Raw genomic sequence first — 18,771 nt, 5'->3', positions numbered from 1 at the left:
CCAAGGTGCTTTTTCCCACTCCAGGTGTTACATTAGCCCAGGCACCCCCAAACTCGGCCCTCCAGACTACAACTCCCATTATCCCTGACCACTGGTCCTGTTCGCTAGGGATGATGCGAGTTGGGGATGCCCGCATTAGCCTGTCAAAGCTAGGAGGAGGTTATGGAAAGGGTTGCAGCACTTGAGGAGGGTCCCTGCTGCTCTTGTGTGCAGAGCAGAGGAATGTCAGAATCCCACCTCTGGCCCTGACCAGTAAGCGCATAGATCTGCCAGCTGAGGATGCTCTTCATGCCTCTGACAAAGTGGGCTCCAGGCAGTGAAAGCTTTTGCCACAATAAATGTTAATATTTAAGAAGTTAATATTTAATACCGGTATCCTGTCCTTTGAAAACCTTTCCCAGGGCAGCTTGCAGACTACTGGGTGTGTTGAGAAGTTGTTTGTTTGCTGTGCATTTGGATCCCTCTTAAGATATTGCAACCAAACTTTGAGGGGTGGTTGCTGAGGTCAAGGAGCAGGTTTTTGATTGTTTGGGTGCAGTTGGGTGCCATTCCAAATTAATACAGCAGACTCAGCCCTTTAAAATCACTGGCTTTCTTTGTTTGTTTCTTATGAGGTGGCTATTGGAATATAAAGCAAAGTGGTGAGGGCGGGAAGGAACAATCCAAAATACAACTAAAAATCACCACCGATGATAATATCAGACAGCGAGCAAAGAGCAAATGGAAAACCATACACTAGAGCAGGCTTCCTCAAACTCAGCCCTCCAGATGTTTTTGGCCTACAACTCCCATGATCCCTAGCTAGTAGGACCAGTGGTCAGGGGTGATGGGGATTGTAGTCTCAAAACATCTCGAGGGTCGAGTTTGAGGAAGCCTGGACTAGAGCATGAAAAATAAAAGCCAGGCACCAGAATGATGTTAATGCCAGGGAAGCTATCTTTGTGAGAAGTATTTCATATTTAGAACACCACCACTTAAAATATCATTTTCCTGCTTGCTACTGACTATCCCTGACAAATGGAGTAGCCTCTCCACCTGTCTTTTAAGTCGCAGGAAGGCTCAGGTGGGAAAAGGCAACCAGCAGGCATCCTGATCCTAAGCTGTGCAGGGTTGGTCCAGCAAAAGCATTGTGCTCCCAAAATTATCTGCACAGCAGAGGTCCCCACCCCTGCACCCCACTAAATCTGCTCCAGAGGGCTCGGGGTACCTCCAGAGCAGATATGGGGGTGGCAGGGGCAGAGAGAGAGGTAGTTCTGTTCCCTGAGCACAGCAAATGCACAACCCTTTTTGGGCTGAGCTTGGAAATGGATCAGGAGCCAGACATTTTGGCAAATGTTCCCAGCTCTTGGTCTCTGCGCTCTCACAGCTTGTTCTATCCGCAGAATATTTTCCAGGGCAGCCTCAGGTACAATGCATTGCAATGCTCCAGCATGGAGGCTTCAAGAACATGCATAATTGATCCTAGGATATTTTTCAAGGCTTTCTCTGGTTAAGAACTTAATTCGTTCTGGAGGTCCGTTCTTAACCTGAAACTGTTCTTAACCTGAGGTACCACTTTAGCTAAAGGGGCCTCCTGCTGCTGCCACGCGATTTCTGTTCACATCCTGAAGCAAAGTTCTTAACCCAAGGTACTATTTCTGGGTTAGCGGAGTCTGTAACCCGAGGTACCACTGTATTTGCAACCGTGCTGTGGGAGACTGTTCTTGAGTATTCCCCATTTTAGACTATTAACAGTTATTTACTGTTTAGATTTCTACACCACCCCTCAAATAAATTATCAGGGCAGCTTACAATAAGAAGCTTAGGAGGTGGATGATTCCCTGATGGTTATGCTGTAACATCCTGTTAGGCCTCTTGTTATCAGATGTGAATTCTAGGCAGGGGTAAACTAAATGGATTACTCATAGAATTATAGCCTGGACCCCTGGGGTCATCTGGTCCAACCCCCTGCGATAAGGAATCTGCCACCATGACTGATGGCCATCCAACCTCTGCTTAAGAACCTCCAGAGAAGGTGATCCCACTGTCTGTTCCCCTTTCGAATGGCGCTTACTGTCAGAAAGGTCTTCCTGGTGTTTAGTCAGAATCTCCTTCCTTGTAATTTGAATCAGTCTGTTCGGATCTTGCCCTCTGGAGCAGCAGAAAACAAGCTGGTTCCATCTTCCATGAAAGGATAGCCTTGACATGCTGGGTGCCGTTGATGATGTCCCTGTCACCTGACCTGACCTCTTTTTTGGAGTTCTGCACCGGGCACAAGGCTGGTTTCCGCCTGTTCAGTGTCTTTCCCCCCTCCTCCCACCCCAGCTATCCCAAGCAGCAGCAGCAAGCATCGACAACAGGGTGCCCACGCCAGGCTCTGCCGCCAGTACCGACGTGAATGCTCAGCAGCTGGGGCTGGAGACCCAAACGCAAGAGATTAAGCAAGAAGGGAAGGTGGAGAAAGCAGAGTCCGAATGTGGTGAAGCTCAACTAGATCCAAAATTGGAGGTAAGCAAGGGCCCAAGGGACAGTCGTGGTCAGTCTGTGCTGTTCAGGGACACAGGCAGGAGGAGTTTGGTGCCCACCAGATATTGTTGGGCTTCTTACCTCCAGCATAACCTGTAGTTGGGGCTTATGAGAATTCTAGAACCCCATTCTGGGATTAGGCAGCAATTTCTAGCTTTCAGGAGGAAGTGGCAGGGAAATAAAGCCTGCCCTTTGTGGGGTGGAGCAGAGAACACCCACTGCCTGGTAAACTAGGAGGAGAATTCACAGGGAAGGGAAATCATCCAGAATATGGGATGGATGGATACTAACATGTTAAATATTCCATTCTCTCTTGCTTTGCTGGGGAAGCTGACCTGGGTGGCTGTGGAGGTTGTGAGTCCTACTGTGCCGTGTGCTTTTCAGGTGGAGGAGGACGTTCCAGGCCCCACGCAAACCAAAGAAGAAACAAATGGGGTGGAGATCAAGCAGGAGCCCATGGAGATAGAGGGGAAGAAGCCTGGGACAAAAGAGGAGGAGGACGGGGGCAGTAACGGTGCCGCCTCCCAGTCCACGTCCCCATCTCAGCCACGGAAAAAGAGTAAGTCTACATCTGTGTGGCCCTCAAATACGTCTGTCTGCCCCTAGCTTGCGCTCCAACTTCTTAAATTAAAGTAGGAAGATAAGAAGCATCTTGCTCAGTTGGGCTTCCCCAGGTTGCCTCCTGCAGGGGCCAGGCAGCTCCACAAGCAGGGGGTGACGGGTAGCGACGGCGGCTTGCTGTCCCTCAGCCTCTCCTGAACAAAGGCATTCTGTCTCTGAATAGGGAGAGCCTTCTTTTTTAGCTGTCACAGTTAAAGGCACTTCTTTTTTCCCTGTGAAGTGGCCCAAGTCTTCTAGTTGTTGTTGCTGTTCTTTAAATTTGTATACCTCCCTTCATCCATCGATCCCAGAGCGACTCCCTGCATAAAAACACAGCGCCCTGAGCAGCCGTTGCCACATCTTATAGACTGAATTCCACCAGCTATTTACAATTTGATGACGAAATACTGCTTATTTCATGAATGAGATGACTGTAGATAGAATTGACCTGTGGTTTTATTTACGTTAACTCATTTGGATATTTTCAACAGTCTTTAAGCCTGAAGAGCTGCGCCAGGCCCTCATGCCCACCCTGGAAGCTTTGTATCGCCAGGACCCAGAGTCCTTGCCCTTCCGGCAGCCCGTGGACCCTCAACTCCTGGGGATTCCGGTAAGTGAGAAGGTGGACCGGGTGTCCCTGGGCCTTCCCAGGAACCAGCAGGTCAGTCTTGGCACCATAGCTAAGAAACAATCTCAGGCAGATTGGATTGAAGCCAGTTGAGCAGCAGAGTGTTTTGCAAGCAAGTCACAGCTGTCTCTCGCAGTTTGTGGGCTTGTCAGGTAGGCAGTTGTGTGTAATTTTCACCTTTGGGCAGTCCTTTGACTGGTGGCAATTCTTTGGGATTTAGGTTCTAAAGTAGTCCCTGTGGCCTTGCTGCCCAGGAACTCCTGTAGCTTCCGGAGCCAAGCGCATAGTTTATTAGTCTGCCATACAGCCAAAGTCTTCTTCCAGGTCTGTCTCTGAGTAGACAAATATAGGAAATTTGAAGGCAAGACAAGATTTTCCACCGTTAAGCATTTCTTTCAAGTGAGGACTGTTTTCAAGGTTCACTGTACCTTTCTGTCTAGGTCATTATTTTGTGTAGCACTGCTCAGAGGTTGGGACACTTGGCTTCAGTATGTGTGACGTCCTGAGCTGCTTAATGGCTGCTGTTGCTAACGGAGCTTTGGGCATCCGTTTATTCAGAGCTGTAGGAATCCAGAGGGTGGTGTTGTCATCCCACCCAGATGGCAGTTCAGCCCAATTCTCTCTAAACCCTGACAATGTGTGATGTTTGCAAGCAACATCCACCTGTGACAGCATCCTAATTCCAGGTGCATCAGACTGGTCAAGACGCAGGGTCCCTAAGAGCAAGATCTGGCTGGGTGGGGATTTCAACCCAAGTCTCCCAGGCACTCTAACCATTACGCGACACAGTCTCCTGAGGTTGCTGTTATGATGGGCTGATCGCCCATCAATAAAAATTACTATTTTTTGGAAACTTTGGATTTGAATGCCCAGCTGACACTGTGTTCCTTCTTTTTTCTAATTTGCAGGACTATTTTGACATAGTGAAGAATCCCATGGATCTTTCCACCATTAAGCGCAAGTTGGACACAGGGCAGTATCAAGAGCCCTGGCAGTACGTGGATGATGTCTGGCTAATGTTCAATAATGCCTGGCTTTATAATCGCAAGACGTCACGAGTCTATAAATTTTGCACTAAGCTGGCCGAGGTCTTTGAACAAGAAATCGACCCTGTTATGCAGTCCTTGGGATACTGTTGTGGACGCAAGGTATTCGTGGTTTCTTCACAGCTATGGCCTTTGAACATACAAAACCTGTGTGTTTCATATTCACAGTGTGAATATGTGCATTTATCAGAACTTGCTCTTTGAGAAGCTGATTTTATGAGATTTACTTTAAATGTCATTTAAAAGAGGTTGTATCCATTTTTAGGCATAATTACCCCCTGAAATTAGTGGACCCAAGTTAATCTCATTAATTTCAGTGGATCTGCTCTGAGTAGGACCAGCAGGTCTTTATTTTCAAAATATCTGTGTTGAATTTTGACAGATTCTTATACTTAAAAACGTTGACTCAGATATATGTGCAGGTGTGTGTTCCACTTGCTACAATTTGATGGGAACTAGACTGACTTCATATGTGCAGCACATCATGCTCTACAACTAGTAAAATTGTGCAAGTGAGGGCTTCTTTTGTGGCTCCTCGCAAGAGGGGCTGCATGCTTCCTTCAGAATGAGGCAGCAAAAGCTGCTGAGTATCAGTTGGGGCTGAGCAGCAGCAGAAGGAAGGGCTTGTGATCACATGCCCTGCTTGCAGGCTTCCCTGCTGTGCCTCATTGGTCACTGTGAGAAATGGGGTGTGAGACCAGAGGGACCCACTTTGGTCTGATCTAGTGGTGGCCAGGCTTTTTTAATTCTTCCTAAAAAGTGCTCTTGAATTTTTAAAAAGATGAGCCACTGTTATGTTTTTGGCACACATGGATCCTTCTCAGGGAGATCCGTGTGTGAACCTTCCTGCCCTGAGCATTTGGTTATTAAATTTGGGGTGCAAATCTTGAGAACAAATGTTTTAAGGCATTGTGCTTTGCAATATGATGAAGAATGTTGCAATTGTCTGCTATCTGTAATAAAGTGAGCCAGCAGCTAACACTAAGTATTTTTAATTCATACATAAAGGTCAGAACACAGAACATTCTGCTTAAAATATCTATTACTTTTTAAAGGTGTCTATGGCTTGCATGCTTTTTTACAGTTTCTAAACTCTGCCTGCATAGCGTTGCAAAGAGCTGCTCTGCAGATGTTGGCTAACTGACTAAATAATCCCAAGATCATTGTGGTTCTTCCTACAAAGAAGAATAATGCTCCGTTAGGGCTTGGTTTTTTTAATACTACAGATTTTACTTAGACATTGCATTATGCTCAATCTCTTACTGTTTTCTGTGAATTTCTAACTTTCTGGATTTATCTCTTTTAATGAGTGCGAGTGCAGCCCAGTGTGGCTGTGTCTCCTTTCTGCTCTTCCCAGATGCAGTCCAGCCATGCTCTTCAGCCGCCCGTCAGTTCTAGGGGCTCAAACAGGCCAATTTGCACACACCCATTTTTATTTTCCAATTGGCACATAATATTCAGTGGTTGCTGGCTATGCTCCATACAGGACTGTTTTTTTGAGGGGAAGGGGATTGTCCTCTTGGAAAGAACAGTGAACAGTGAATTAAAACAATAAACTGCTGAAGCTAAAAAAAAAAAAAAAAGTGCTGCCTCTGCTGTAGAAGAAATTTGTGCCACACAAACGTGTGCCTGTAGTTGTTGCATATAGTCATCTTTTCTCTCTGGCTTTTCTTCTTTTTCAGTACGAATTTTCTCCCCAGACCTTGTGCTGTTATGGGAAGCAGCTGTGTACTATTCCACGGGATGCCGCCTATTACAGTTACCAGAACAGGTAAGTCTGGGCCTTCTCAGGACTCAGAGTGGCGCAGTATTTTCTTAGAGCAGGACTTGAGCTTAGAGGTGGCTCCTCGCCCCACAAGAACACGGACAAGGAGTCCCTGGAGAGTTCCCACCAAGACTGACTAGCCCTCGAGGGGCTACAAGTGGCCTATTTTGATGTTTTCAGAAAAGCTCCCACCCCACTCGGGGCTTGGACTATTTGGTGATTTAGTGAAGGTATCCCCTGGCAAGCTCCTTGGCTGGTGGGCTGCATGTAGCTTGGAAGCTCATGAGTCAAAAAAAGAGAGAGAGAGAGCAAAAATCAAGAGAAGGGGAAGGAAGGAGAGGTGGCAATTTCACATTGGCTTATTTACAATACAGTGGTACCTTGGTTTAAGAACAGCTTAGTTTATGAACAACTTGGATTAAGAATGCTGCAAACCCGGAAGTAGGTGTTTTGGTTTGTGAGCTTTGCCTTGGAAGCAGAACATGTTCTGCTTCCTATTCAGTGTGTTCCATTTGTAAATTCTGCTATGGGAAAGCACACCTTGGTTTAAGAACAGACTTCCAAAAGGATTAAGTTCATAAACCAAGGTACCACTGTACCATATTGGGACTAGCAGGTTGTTCCAAAAACTTCCTGTAAAGCTGGGTTTTTAGGTTGCAATCCTATAAATGTTTAACTGGGAGCAAATCAGCTGAACTCAACGTGGATTACTTCTGAGCAGAATGCACTCTTATATTGTCCAGGATTCGTGGAGTTTTATATTTTTTGTAGTTATTCAGTGATTGCACACACAGTCATAATTTAAAAATGGTGAACTAGTGAATGGAGTCCTTGGGCAAAGTCCTGGTTTTAATAATTCCTCCCTCTGGTTGCTGTCAGTTGTGCACCCTTCTGTTGAGGCCACCCACCCCTCCTCTCTTGCTCACCGGGTCCCCTATGGAGGAGCGGGGGCCCTGTCTGTTGCTGCTTTCTCCCTGGGGAGACAGTTCTGGTGCCTGAAAATCATCACCAGCCCCTGGTTTTCCGAGTAGCTCTTGGTTGCTAGCTTGTCTTCTGGGAACAGACTTGCTCCATAGGTTTTGATAAAAGCCTCTCTCCCCTTGAATGAGATAGTCCCAGGAGACTCTCAGCCTGTGGACATTTGTGTGTGTGTGTGTGTGTGTGTGTGTGTGTGTGTGTGTAAAGACCTCCCAGGAAACGGCTTTCTCATCTCCCCTTGGTTGGTTCATTGTGGTGACCAGAGTGGAGAGCTGTGGTGTTCAGACGGCTGACGCTGCCCTGACTGCTCCCACCTGTTTCCTCCCGTTGTCTCAAGGCATCCCGGTGTGTCTCTGTCCCCCCCACCCCCTCTATGGATTGCCCTAGCCTGTGTTTCTTACCTTCCTTGGTGTTTCAGTTCATACCCTTTCCAAACATTTAGTCACGATTGCCTTAGAAGGGGATAGTTTTGCTTCCAGTTTACCCAGAGCAAAACAAGAAATATGGACTTGGGCCTTATTCGAACGCAGGTTTGTGTCTGAACGAGACCTTTGCTTTTAACCTTCTTGGGTTACTTAAAAGCAGCAAGGGATGTGGAAGACTGACCAGTTCAGTTTGGTTCACAAAATTTTTCACAAATTCCTGTTTCAGTTTGCAAAGCCTTGATCTTTTTTTTTTTTTTTTTTTGTCTATTTAATTACAATATAAACGATGTAGTTTATAAAGTTTACACACGTGACTGGAAACACTGAGCGATAGAAATGCATTTCTGTTAAATGTTTGTCTGGAGTATGAATTGGGTGTCATTTGTGTTCTACTACATTTTAATTGAGCAGCTGGTCACATTTAACGCAAGGTTTTCAATCTTGAATGCTTTAATGCATTTGGCAGTGTTGAAATTGTTCCTGCTTCTGTGGCTTTAATAAAATAACGGCAGTCTCATGATTCTGGCTACTGTGAGACTGCTTGCTTCTTAAAACCCGATCTGAGAATTGGATCCAAATTCTGAAACGGATGCCCTTGGAAGTCTGCTCCAGAGCCTCCTGGTCACCGGCGGTGGCCTGTGGCGGCTGAAATGCGACCGAATGCTCCCCTGCGCTCTTGGCCGTGCCTTTCTGCTCTGCCGTGTCCTGGTGTCTGTCTCTTACTACTTCTGTCTGTGCTGTTTGTCCCTTTCCCTCCCCTCTGCTCCTCCTCATTGGCCACACTGACCCATCAATCGACCAACCAACGACGCTCCCCCTCCTCTCGCCTTGGTGATCTCTGCCCTGCTCTGATTGGTGGCTCCCTTGCTTGGGTTGCTCTGTGTTTTGATGGACCAGTTCACCCAAATATGGCCTTCTTGCTGACAGGTATCACTTCTGTGAGAGATGTTTCACTGAAATCCAGGGGGAAAACGTTACCCTTGGTGATGACCCTGCCCAGCCACAAACGTAAGTAATTTCTTTTCTTTAAATGCCGGGTAAGAGTAATGAGAGGACAGGTTCCGTCGTGCCTCGGGTGCAGCAGGAAGAGATGCGCTTCTCATTCAGGGTGCAGCCCCCCAGGTGCAACTTCTGCTTGGCTTTGGAGTCTCGTTCATTCCCAAGAAAGCTGCATCTCCCGGCCTTTGCCGGGAGAACAAAGGAGCATAGCGAGCTGGCGTTGCATTGCACTTAGGCGTTCAGCAGTGTTCCCACGGAAAGGGCCCCAGTTCACACACTTAGCGGCCTTGGATAAACCCTTGTGCCTCAGCCATCAGCCCCGTCTTCTGCAATTTGTGGTTAATAATCTAGGCTGGTTGAAAAGATTTCGAAAAGTGGATTAAGAGCAGATTTTCAATGCCCAGGCAAGATGCCCAAAACTTAACTCCTCTGAATGTTGTTCATTCTCTGTAGGTATGGCACTTGCTTAGGTGACCCTCTGACCTGTAAGCCCCTTCCTGCCATGTCCCTTGGCAGCTTTCTGTATTGTCATTAACCTACATGATAGCCTAAGAGTTTTCTCAAATTGGCTTCAAGAATAGAGTTGACTTGGGATCTGTTCTTACTAGCTGATAGTTAGCCTGCCATAGCTGGTGTGGATAACTGGGCTGGCAATTATTTAGTTCGAAGGTTTGCTTCTTTAAAAGGTTTATGGCCCTCTAACAAGCACCTTGAACTTGGTTTGGGAGCCATCCAGCGCCTGTGCAGCTCCTTCAGAATGGGTGTCCTGATTTCTTGGCGGGCTGCTGCTGAGGCTTCTGGACCTGGTTCAAGGGATGCCCCACATGGAGCACATTGCAGTAATCCAGACACGAGGCACCAGTTACAGATAGGTAGCCGTGTTGGTCTGCCATAGTCAAAACAAAAAAATTCCTTCCAGTAGCACCTTAAAGACCAACTAAGTTAGTTCTTGGTATGAGCTTTCGTGTGCATGCACACTTCTTCAGATACGAGGCACCAGTGTGTGGATTGTCATAGCCAATTGCCATAGCCAAGCTATCCCTGCCCAGGAATTTCAGCCAGAGCTGGTAACAGGCACTCCTTGCCTTGGAGCCCCCCTTTACCTTCCTCAGACACCTTGGATCCAGGGGTACCCTGGCTACGACCCTCTTCCTCCAGGGGGAGGGTGACCCCATCCCAAAGCGGCAAACTGCACCCTTCCCAGACCTGGGAGCTGCCTTCTCCCCACATCCTCCTTATTAGGGTTATGACTTGCTCTTGGGAGTGTCCTGAAGGAGTCCCTGCCTCTGCAGATGCCTTTTTCGGAAGAGGCACTCCCTGGCTAAGATGAAGCGGAGCAAAGTGCAAGACTTAACTTACTCTGTGTCTCTTTCTGCAGAACAATATCAAAAGATCAGTTTGAGAAGAAGAAAAATGATACACTAGACCCAGAGCCGTAAGTATCAAGACATCTCAGCATGGAGCCCTTTTTCATACTTTTTAAAAGTCCTTGGCCCAGGCTTTGCCTTGTTGAGTCAAAGGAACTGCAGAGGCAGCAGGCAGTTTATTGTACCACATTAGCCTTTATGTCGTAAAGACACATTAGCGCATGTGACTCCATGGAGTGAACTATTTAGATTCCAGCAGCAGTTGCTGTTCTGCTGCAGATCCTTCCCTAGCGGCCTTTTCTGCTTAAACCAAAATGAACTAATTCAGTATAATTTTGCCTTTTCTGCTGCTGTTTCCCTATTGCATCCTCCCTGATTACTAGCCAAACACAACTCAGTATTTCCTCTTGTGGTCTGAGTTGTGTCTCAGGTGTGGATGCGCATTACCCAGCCCAAACAGAGCTTCCAGAGGCCTGATTCTGGTTCATTTGGGAAAGATTAGGACCTCATCATTGTTTGTGGAGATCCCCACCTGCGTCATGTGTGCTTTTTGCCTGGTTAGCAAGCGCACGGCACCTGCACACGGGCTCTCTTGCCATCTGGCCCTAAGCGGGAGCTGCTTCTGTTTCCGTTTGCCTTGCGGTGGCGCTTTGTCCTGACGTAGCAGAGCTGCTCTGCGCTCTTGGTGCCAAATCTCTTGTCTTTGTACCATCTACTGATGGGTGCAAGTATTGCAGCTCCACTCTCAGTGTTTCTGCAAGAGCCGGTTTCTACTTCAACTGCTCCAGCAGTTTCCCAGGGACTCAGTAAGAAATGAGGCTCTACGTTGCAAACAGTGGACAGATTTAATGGGGTTTCCGTGAAATGCCCGTTCTGGCCTGCCATCTTTGACCTTTTTCTTCATGGCTTGAGGTATAAAGTGCAAAGCATAAGCTGGACATGATATGACTTCACACTCAGCTCTATAAAAATGCTTTTTATTACTCATGCCAGACATGAGTGTCCCAGAGAATATCTGGTATGTTTAACAAGATTGCCCACTCTCGTCGTATTTCATATTTATTGTCCACTGAGGCTCTTCAACCTTTTAAAAATCCAAATTCCAAGAAAACCATATTTTTTTAAAAAAAAATACTGGCAATATAAAATATTACACATTGCTCAAATCACCCTTTCTTAGTCATGGTCGTAAAGCCAAGTGAAAGTTTTGCAAACTTCAGGGGGGAAGTGAGTTAATAATCTCCTTATAACACTCAGATATTTAAAATATTATTTATGTTATTATTTAAAGTTTTGGGACTAGGGAAGTATTCTCTGGCTCCTCTTTGTGCTTCCATATTTTCGCTTTAAGAAAACCAAGGCTCGTTCTCTTGCCTGCTTTCCTCCCTCAGCTTTGTGGACTGCAAGGAATGTGGCCGGAAGATGCACCAGATCTGTGTGCTGCATTATGACATTATTTGGCCTTCAGGGTAAGTAGCTTCGAAAGATGCCGGGGTTTGGGCTGGTGAAGCTTTAGCAAACTTCCTAGGTTCTGTTTCAGTTCAAATGATTTGAAACAACAATGCCTTCAGTCTGGCAAAGATGCAAAGTTTTGATTGGGAGCTCAGCATTTGCCCAAGCGTTTTGGGGTCAAGTCCCCTTGGGGTCTTGAGCCAGAGGCCTCCCTCTCTGCTGATGCCCCTGAAAGACCTAGCGAGTGGCACCTTCTGCTTTCCCATGGGATGCCCAGTCCCAGCCCTCTCAGCAGTTTCTCCCTCTCATTCACTCTCTGCCTTGTTTGGGGGCACCTCGCTGCCAACAAGTTTCTCAAGGCCTAGGCTTTTGTATGCACTTTGTCCATTGCCAGAAGGGTGATAGATGAATGGGTCAGAGGAAAACAGAAGGAAGGGGGCTCCAGTCCGTGTTGGTGATGCCACACAGGCCCCAGGGCATTCACACGAGATCAGTTCAAGCACAAAGTCTTTTGATATTGCAGTTTCAGCCATGTGACCTCTAAAGGAGTGTAGGGGAGAGAGGGTCTTTGGCCCACCCGGTTTCTCAGCACTCAGGTGCTGTGGCCTCTTGGGGTGGTATCTCCCCTCCAGAAGAGCTGCCCTGCCAGGTGTTGGATGTGCCCGTTTTGGAGATCCTGCCAAAGCTGCCGCCAGGTTGGGTTGAGGTTTGGTGTTGCCCAGTGGCCAATAGACAACATGGCAATCTTGCCCATGATCTGCCGGGCAGCACCAAAACTAAGCCCGATCTGGTGGCAGCACAACCTGCCAAAATGCCACCCTGAAAGCCAGAAGGGCTGGAGCTTGAGCCCCCCGAAAGTGGGCTGGAGCCCCACCTTGATGATAGGCCCAGTCACAGGAAGAAGCAGCTGCAACACCGAGAGGTTTTTGGCTGCCACTGTGTTCACTGTGTTTTTGTCTATATTAACTTTCATAAACTTACTAGCTCTCCGTTGTGGTTTTAGCTTTGTCTGTGACAACTGCTTGAAGAAAACTGGTCGAACACGCAAAGAAAACAAGTTCAGTGCCAAAAGTAAGTCTGTGGCCTCCTTAGTTGTATATGAAGATGCTTTTAATACAGTGTCTTAATGCACCCCCTATGCACCTTTCTAAGGTCTCTATTTTTGGAAAGTAACCTTGCGGGGGAAGGGGTGCTGTTGGGCCAGATCCTGCAGGGAAGCTTCAGTCGAAATGGAAAATCAAGGGTGCAGTTTTAAAACTAAAGTAAAAGCATGTAATCTGTTACAAATAAACAGAATATGCCCAGCACTGGTATGTGGATAACGTCAAATAAGTCGTAAGTTGACTTACTCATGTTGACACTCCATAGGCTACTGAGCAGATGTAGCAGTCACAGAATCAGAGGGCAGGACCCCTCTTCTGGGCAGGGAGCTGGTTAAAGAACAGGAAGCAGGAAAGACAGAAGGGAACAGACTTTCTCACAAATAAGGGAAATAGGAAGTTGAGTCCCCAAGAATCTGTTCTGGGACTGGTGGTATTTCACATGTTCACAAATGATCTTGTCAGGGATGAGCAGTGAAGTGGCAAGTTTGTCGATATCGTCAAAGTATTTCAAATTGAGTTGGGATCTTTTAGGATTTACATTGGGTGTCTAAGTAAGCAAGTTAGTACCAGATTGTTGTGGGATAGTAACTTATTTTGGAGGCTGTGGTAAGGTTAAGGGAAATTGCTGAAATAAGTGGGGAAGTTGGCTAAAAAAGGAGAAGGCATAGTTTGTGGAGAGGAGTATAAACATGTTTAGGGTTCAGAGGGTGGTAGACCTTGAAAAGGGAAATGTGAAAAGAATGGCCCTTGATGCTGCCAGGAGTCTCCACAGCTGAGAGGGCAAGATTCACTATTTATGCATTGTGCCACTTCAGAAAGTAGGCAGGACTCAACATGCCTTTGCTAGCCAGATAAATGTTCTTGTTCCACGGAGCCTTCAGACACAAACACTTCCCTGCCTTCCCCTTGGCTTCCTGCTCAGTTCTTCTCAGCTCCTTTTTCAAAGCTGGCTTTGAGCCCGACCCAAACTATCTTTCCCCATTGGTTTCAAAGGGAGCACAGCAAAGGGACCAAGCCCTACATTTTCCTAAGTGTGACCTGAACGTGGTTGGAATCTGGGTGCGCTCTCTCTGCCTCCCAAGGGTGACTTCCTCCCACAGCTCTTTCCTTGCACTTTCCCCTGTAGGGTTGCAGACCACCCGCCTAGGAAACCATTTGGAAGAGAGAGTCAATAAATTTTTGCGACGGCAGAATCATCCGGAAGCTGGCGAAGTGTTTGTGAGAGTGGTGGCCAGCTCAGATAAAACGGTGGAAGTGAAACCGGGGATGAAATCCAGGTGAGTTCTGGCCTTTCTCAGCAGGCGCACATGGTCACCAAACTATTGAAACACTTGTCATCTGCACCATTTCATTTATTCTCACTACAGAAATATTAATTCTTAATTATACTATACTATTAGCATTTTCAAGGACACGGGTGGCACTGTGGGTTAAACCACAGAGCTTGGGGCTGGCCGATCAGAAGGTCGGCGGTTCGAATCCCCGCATGGACGGGGTGAGCTCCCGTTGCTCGGTCCCTGCCAACCTGGCAGTTCAAAAGCATGTCAAAGTTCAAGGAGATAAATAGGTACCGCTCTGGCGGGAAGGTAAACGGCGTTTCCGTGTGCTGGTCTGGTTCGCCAGAAGCGGCTTAGTCCTGCTGGCCACATGACCCGGAAGCTATACGCCGGCTCCCTCGGCCAATAAAGTGAGATGAGCACCAGAACCCCAGAGTCGTCCGCGACTGGACCTAATGGTCAGGGGCCCCTTTACCTTTTTATTAGCATTTTGTCTCCATAGAATCTTTTTTTAAATGTGCTTTATAGGCAGGTGAGAAGACCTGGTTGAGTGCATAGCAGCAGCACATAGAGCTGGAATCAGCTTGGGGGAAATTCCCCAAATATGGTCATTTTCAGCTGTTTTCATGCAAGAGCCTAGCCAGTGGGCTGTCTTGAGCCCAGTATCATAGAAGGGTAGAGTTGTAAGGGACCCTGAGGGTCATCCAGTCCAGCCCCCAGCAATGCAGGAATCTCATGTAAAAACCTCCAAGGAAGGAGAATCTGTCTGTTCCACAGTTGAACAGCTCATACGGTCAGAAAGGTCTCCCTGATGTTGAGTCGGCATCTCCTTTCTCGTAACTTGAATCCTTTGGTTTGTGCCCTGCCTGTGTAGCAGCAGAAAACACGCTACCTCCATCTTCCATGTGACAGCCCTTAAAGATAGTTGAAGATGGCTATTGTACAGTGAGGGGGGGGGGAGTATTTGATCCTCTGCTAAATTTGCCCGTTTGCCCTCTGACAAAGAAATGACCAGTCCATAATTTTAATGGTAGTTTTGTTGTAGCTGTGAGAGACAGAACAACAACAGGAAAACCCCCAGAAACCCAGAAGAAAAAAGTCAGAGATGGATGTGCATTATAATGAGTGAAATAAGTGATCCCTTTGCAAAAGATGACTTAGTACTTGGTGGCAAAACCCTTGTTGGCAATTACAGAGGTCAGGCGTTTCTTGTAGGGGACCACCTCCTCATTTCCAGGCGAAGCATTCCCAGTTCCCTCGGTACAAAGCCTAACTGGCCTGTTCCAAAGATAGCTGCCTGTTTCCAGTCTAGCTTTCATTCATAACCTAATCGTATAGGAAGGTTTCCTTGAGAATAGCCAGGGCTCTGTTGCCATTGATAATCAGCCCGTCCTAGTAGTCCCCGAGGAGCATGTTTGCAACGAAGCGGCTGGTGACAGCATTCTCTTTCCTTCAGATTTGTAGACTCTCGTGAGATGGCCGAGTCCTTCCCCTATCGCACAAAGGCTCTCTTTGCTTTTGAAGAGATAGATGGCGTGGACGTCTGTTTCTTTGGCATGCATGTGCAGGAATACGGTTGGGATTGCCCGCCCCCAAACACCAGGTAGGTGGCATTGCTTCCGTTGGGGCTCCAGGAAAGGAAGGGCTGTGGTTCGACTTGCCTTCCAATGAGACACATTTTCCTGAATTTTGCCTTGGTTCCATTTTTGTCTCTTTCACCCCTTCTCGTCTGTCTTGTTCACAGATGCCAAAAATTCTAAATTTCTTTTTTTCCCAAGCCACACTTTTTCATAATTATCTTTGTAAATATTAATATTTTTTGCAGTTAACCAAATCCCTAAATATTTTACTTTTTTATGGACATCGATCTCAATGCTTTGCTCCAACTCTTTTTTCTCTTCTTCCTTCAAATCTTTTACTTATAACTTAGTTTTATTTCTATTTAATTTAAATCCTGCCACTTCCCCAAATTTTTGAATCTTTTCTACAACTCTAGGGAGAGAGTTTTGTGGATCTTCCACTGTAATCACTAAATCATCAGCATATGCTTTCAATTTGAACTCACTTTTCCCAGTTTTTATCCCACTGATCTCTTTGTCTGCTCTTATATTTCTAGCAAGTACTTCCAAGACCAGGATGAACAAAAGCGGTGATAATGGACAACCTTGTCTAGTTCCTTTTTGTATCTTACAATCAGCCGTTATCACCTGATTTACAATTAATTTAGCTTTTTGTTCTGAATATATTGCTTGTATTCCTTTTAAAAAATTGGGTCCACAATTAATTTCTTCAAGTAATTTTGTCATAAAATTCCAAGAGACATTGTCAAAAGCTTTTTCGGCATCTATAAACATCATTGCTGCTTTCTTTTCTTTTTTGACCTCCAGGTATTCTATTACATTCAGAATATTTCTTATATTCTCTTTCATTTTTCTACCTGGGAGGAATCCTGCCTGATCTTGATGTATATACTCATTTAATATTTTTTTCATTCTATTAGCTAAAATATTTGCAAATAATTTATAATCATTATTTAACAATGAGATAGGCCTATAATTTTTAATTTGCAGTAAATCTGAATCTTGTTTTGGAATTATTGTAATATAAGCCTCTTTCCATGTTTCTGGAATTTCACCTGTATTAAAAATCTCGTTCATAACATCTTTCAATGGGTTTACCAATTGTTCACTTAATTTTTTATAGTACTTTGCCGTTAATCCATCTGGACCAGGAGACTTGCCATTTTTTGTCCACTTTATTGCCTCTAACACTTCTTGAACTGTTACTGGAGTGTTTAAGATCACCATTTGTTCCTCTTTTATGTTTGGTAGATTACTGCTTTTAATATATTCCTCTATTTTTTAAAAAAAATCCTTCCCTTTCCTGTATAAATCTGAGAAATATTTTACAAATGCTGCTCTTATTTCCTTCAGCTTATCTGTGATCATTCCATTTATATTAATTTTATTTATGGAGATCCTTTGTTCACTTTTCTTCAACTGCCACGCTAGCAGTTTTCCTGATTTATTGGCATGCTCAAAATATTTTTGTTTCATTCTTTTTATTTTCCAGCTAATTTCCTCATTAACTATCATAGAATATTGTGTTTGTAATATTCTAATTGCCTATTTGACAGGCTCTTTATTTGCTTTCTTTGACAATTGTTTCTCCTTATTCACAATTTCATCTAAAATCTCTTCTTCCCTTTTTTCTTTCAATTTCTTTTTAAATGAGTTTTGTTGTATAAACAGTCCCCTCCTTACCGCCTTAATTGCATCCCACTCATTTGCAATTTTGTCTGTCCATGAGTGTTTGTTTCAAAATAATCACTCAAGGCCTTTTTAGCTTTTTCCATAAATTTTTGATCATCTAATAAATCTTTATTCAGTCTCCATCTGAATGAAATTTGGCTTTCTTTTTGTATTTCCATTGTCAAGGAATTATGATCTGAAAATGTCCTGGGATTGATCTCAATTTTTTTAACTCGAGGTTCCAACACTTTGGATATCCGGAAAGAGTCTATTCTTGAACTACTATCATGAACATGGCTATAATAAGTGAACTCTTTGTCAAACAGATGTCTTGTTCTCCATATATCTATCAAATTCAAAGTTTGAGCCAAATCAAAAAAAGTCTTTGGTAATCTGCCTTTTGTTTCTTTATTCCTAGCTGATCTATCTTTTTCTAATGATGGGACTCCATGTAAATCTCCCATTAAAATCATTTTTTGATCTGCAAATTCAAGTAATTCTGTTTCCAGTTTTTTGAAAAAGACTGCTTCTTTCTTGTTGGGTGCATAAATTCCTACCAAGATCACCTTCTCTCCCTGAATTTTTATTTGTATTATTAAAATCCTACCTTTTTCATCCTTCTGAATCAATTTGGGTTCTAGTGCAGGATTAACGTAAAAAATCACTCCTCTTTTTTTGCTTTGTCCGCCGAAATGAAGTCCAAGCCTCTATTTGCCTGGACCGTGTCGTCCCTTAAGCGGACGACACGGAGCTCGCCACCATTAACCTCCGCAGCGAACCGGAAGTCTCCTTCTCTTCTCTCTTGTTCCCAGATATCAAAAATTTTGTTGCTTAGGTCTGCATGCAATTTAGCTCTGTCCACACGTTAAAAACACACAGCCTGAAATTGTAGGTCATTTGAATTGTGATGACAATGGGGCCCAGTAGGCAACTCTCCTTCCAACTCTGTCATTTGGGGACAACCACGTAGCTGTCAAGCACAACTCCACAAACTCTCTCTTCCCTTTTGTCACAGGCGTGTTTACATCTCCTACTTAGACAGCATTCATTTCTTCCGCCCAAGATGCCTGCGAACTGCAGTCTATCATGAAATCCTTATTGGCTATCTGGAATACGTCAAGAAACTGGGGTGAGTGTTTTGTTGTGGCGTCTTTGCATCGGCACATCGGGGGCGGGCTCTGCCTCATTACGTGCTGCTTGCTCCTGCGTTGTGAAGTGGGGTCATCTTGTATCTACGGGACCGCCTCTCCTGGTCTGCCCCACAGCGGACCTTAAGGTCCATGAATAACCATAGTTTAGAGGTCCCGGACCCTAAGGAGGTCAGGCTATCCTCCACCAGGGCCAGGGCCTTCTCAGTGATGGCTCCAACCTGGTG

The 18,771-nt window shown here is 45.4% G+C and overlaps 1 protein-coding gene across 4 annotated transcripts in view; it reads left to right on the top strand.

Annotated features, from left to right (window-relative positions):
* The window catches only part of CREBBP (CREB binding lysine acetyltransferase), a 59,346-nt gene that overhangs the window by 32,544 nt on the left and 8,031 nt on the right, over nt 1-18,771 (top strand). For all 4 annotated transcript variants that reach the window (XM_083711210.1, XM_083711208.1, XM_083711209.1 and 1 more), the window contains 12 exons: nt 2,305-2,487; nt 2,890-3,064; nt 3,597-3,715; nt 4,642-4,881; nt 6,462-6,550; nt 8,875-8,955; nt 10,325-10,381; nt 11,705-11,782; nt 12,769-12,836; nt 13,995-14,145; nt 15,602-15,748; nt 18,412-18,525. In XM_083711210.1, coding sequence (XP_083567336.1) covers nt 2,305-2,487; nt 2,890-3,064; nt 3,597-3,715; nt 4,642-4,881; nt 6,462-6,550; nt 8,875-8,955; nt 10,325-10,381; nt 11,705-11,782; nt 12,769-12,836; nt 13,995-14,145; nt 15,602-15,748; nt 18,412-18,525 — 1,502 coding nt within the window. The remainder of the gene's footprint in view (nt 1-2,304; nt 2,488-2,889; nt 3,065-3,596; nt 3,716-4,641; nt 4,882-6,461; nt 6,551-8,874; nt 8,956-10,324; nt 10,382-11,704; nt 11,783-12,768; nt 12,837-13,994; nt 14,146-15,601; nt 15,749-18,411; nt 18,526-18,771) is intronic.

The sequence above is a fragment of the Podarcis gaigeae genome, assembly GCF_964106915.1.
Source record: "Podarcis gaigeae genome assembly, chromosome: 14".
Lineage (NCBI taxonomy): Eukaryota > Metazoa > Chordata > Lepidosauria > Squamata > Lacertidae > Podarcis > Podarcis gaigeae.
The sequence above is the reverse complement of the archived record's forward strand: the minus strand, read 5'-3'. Positions and strand labels throughout refer to the sequence as shown.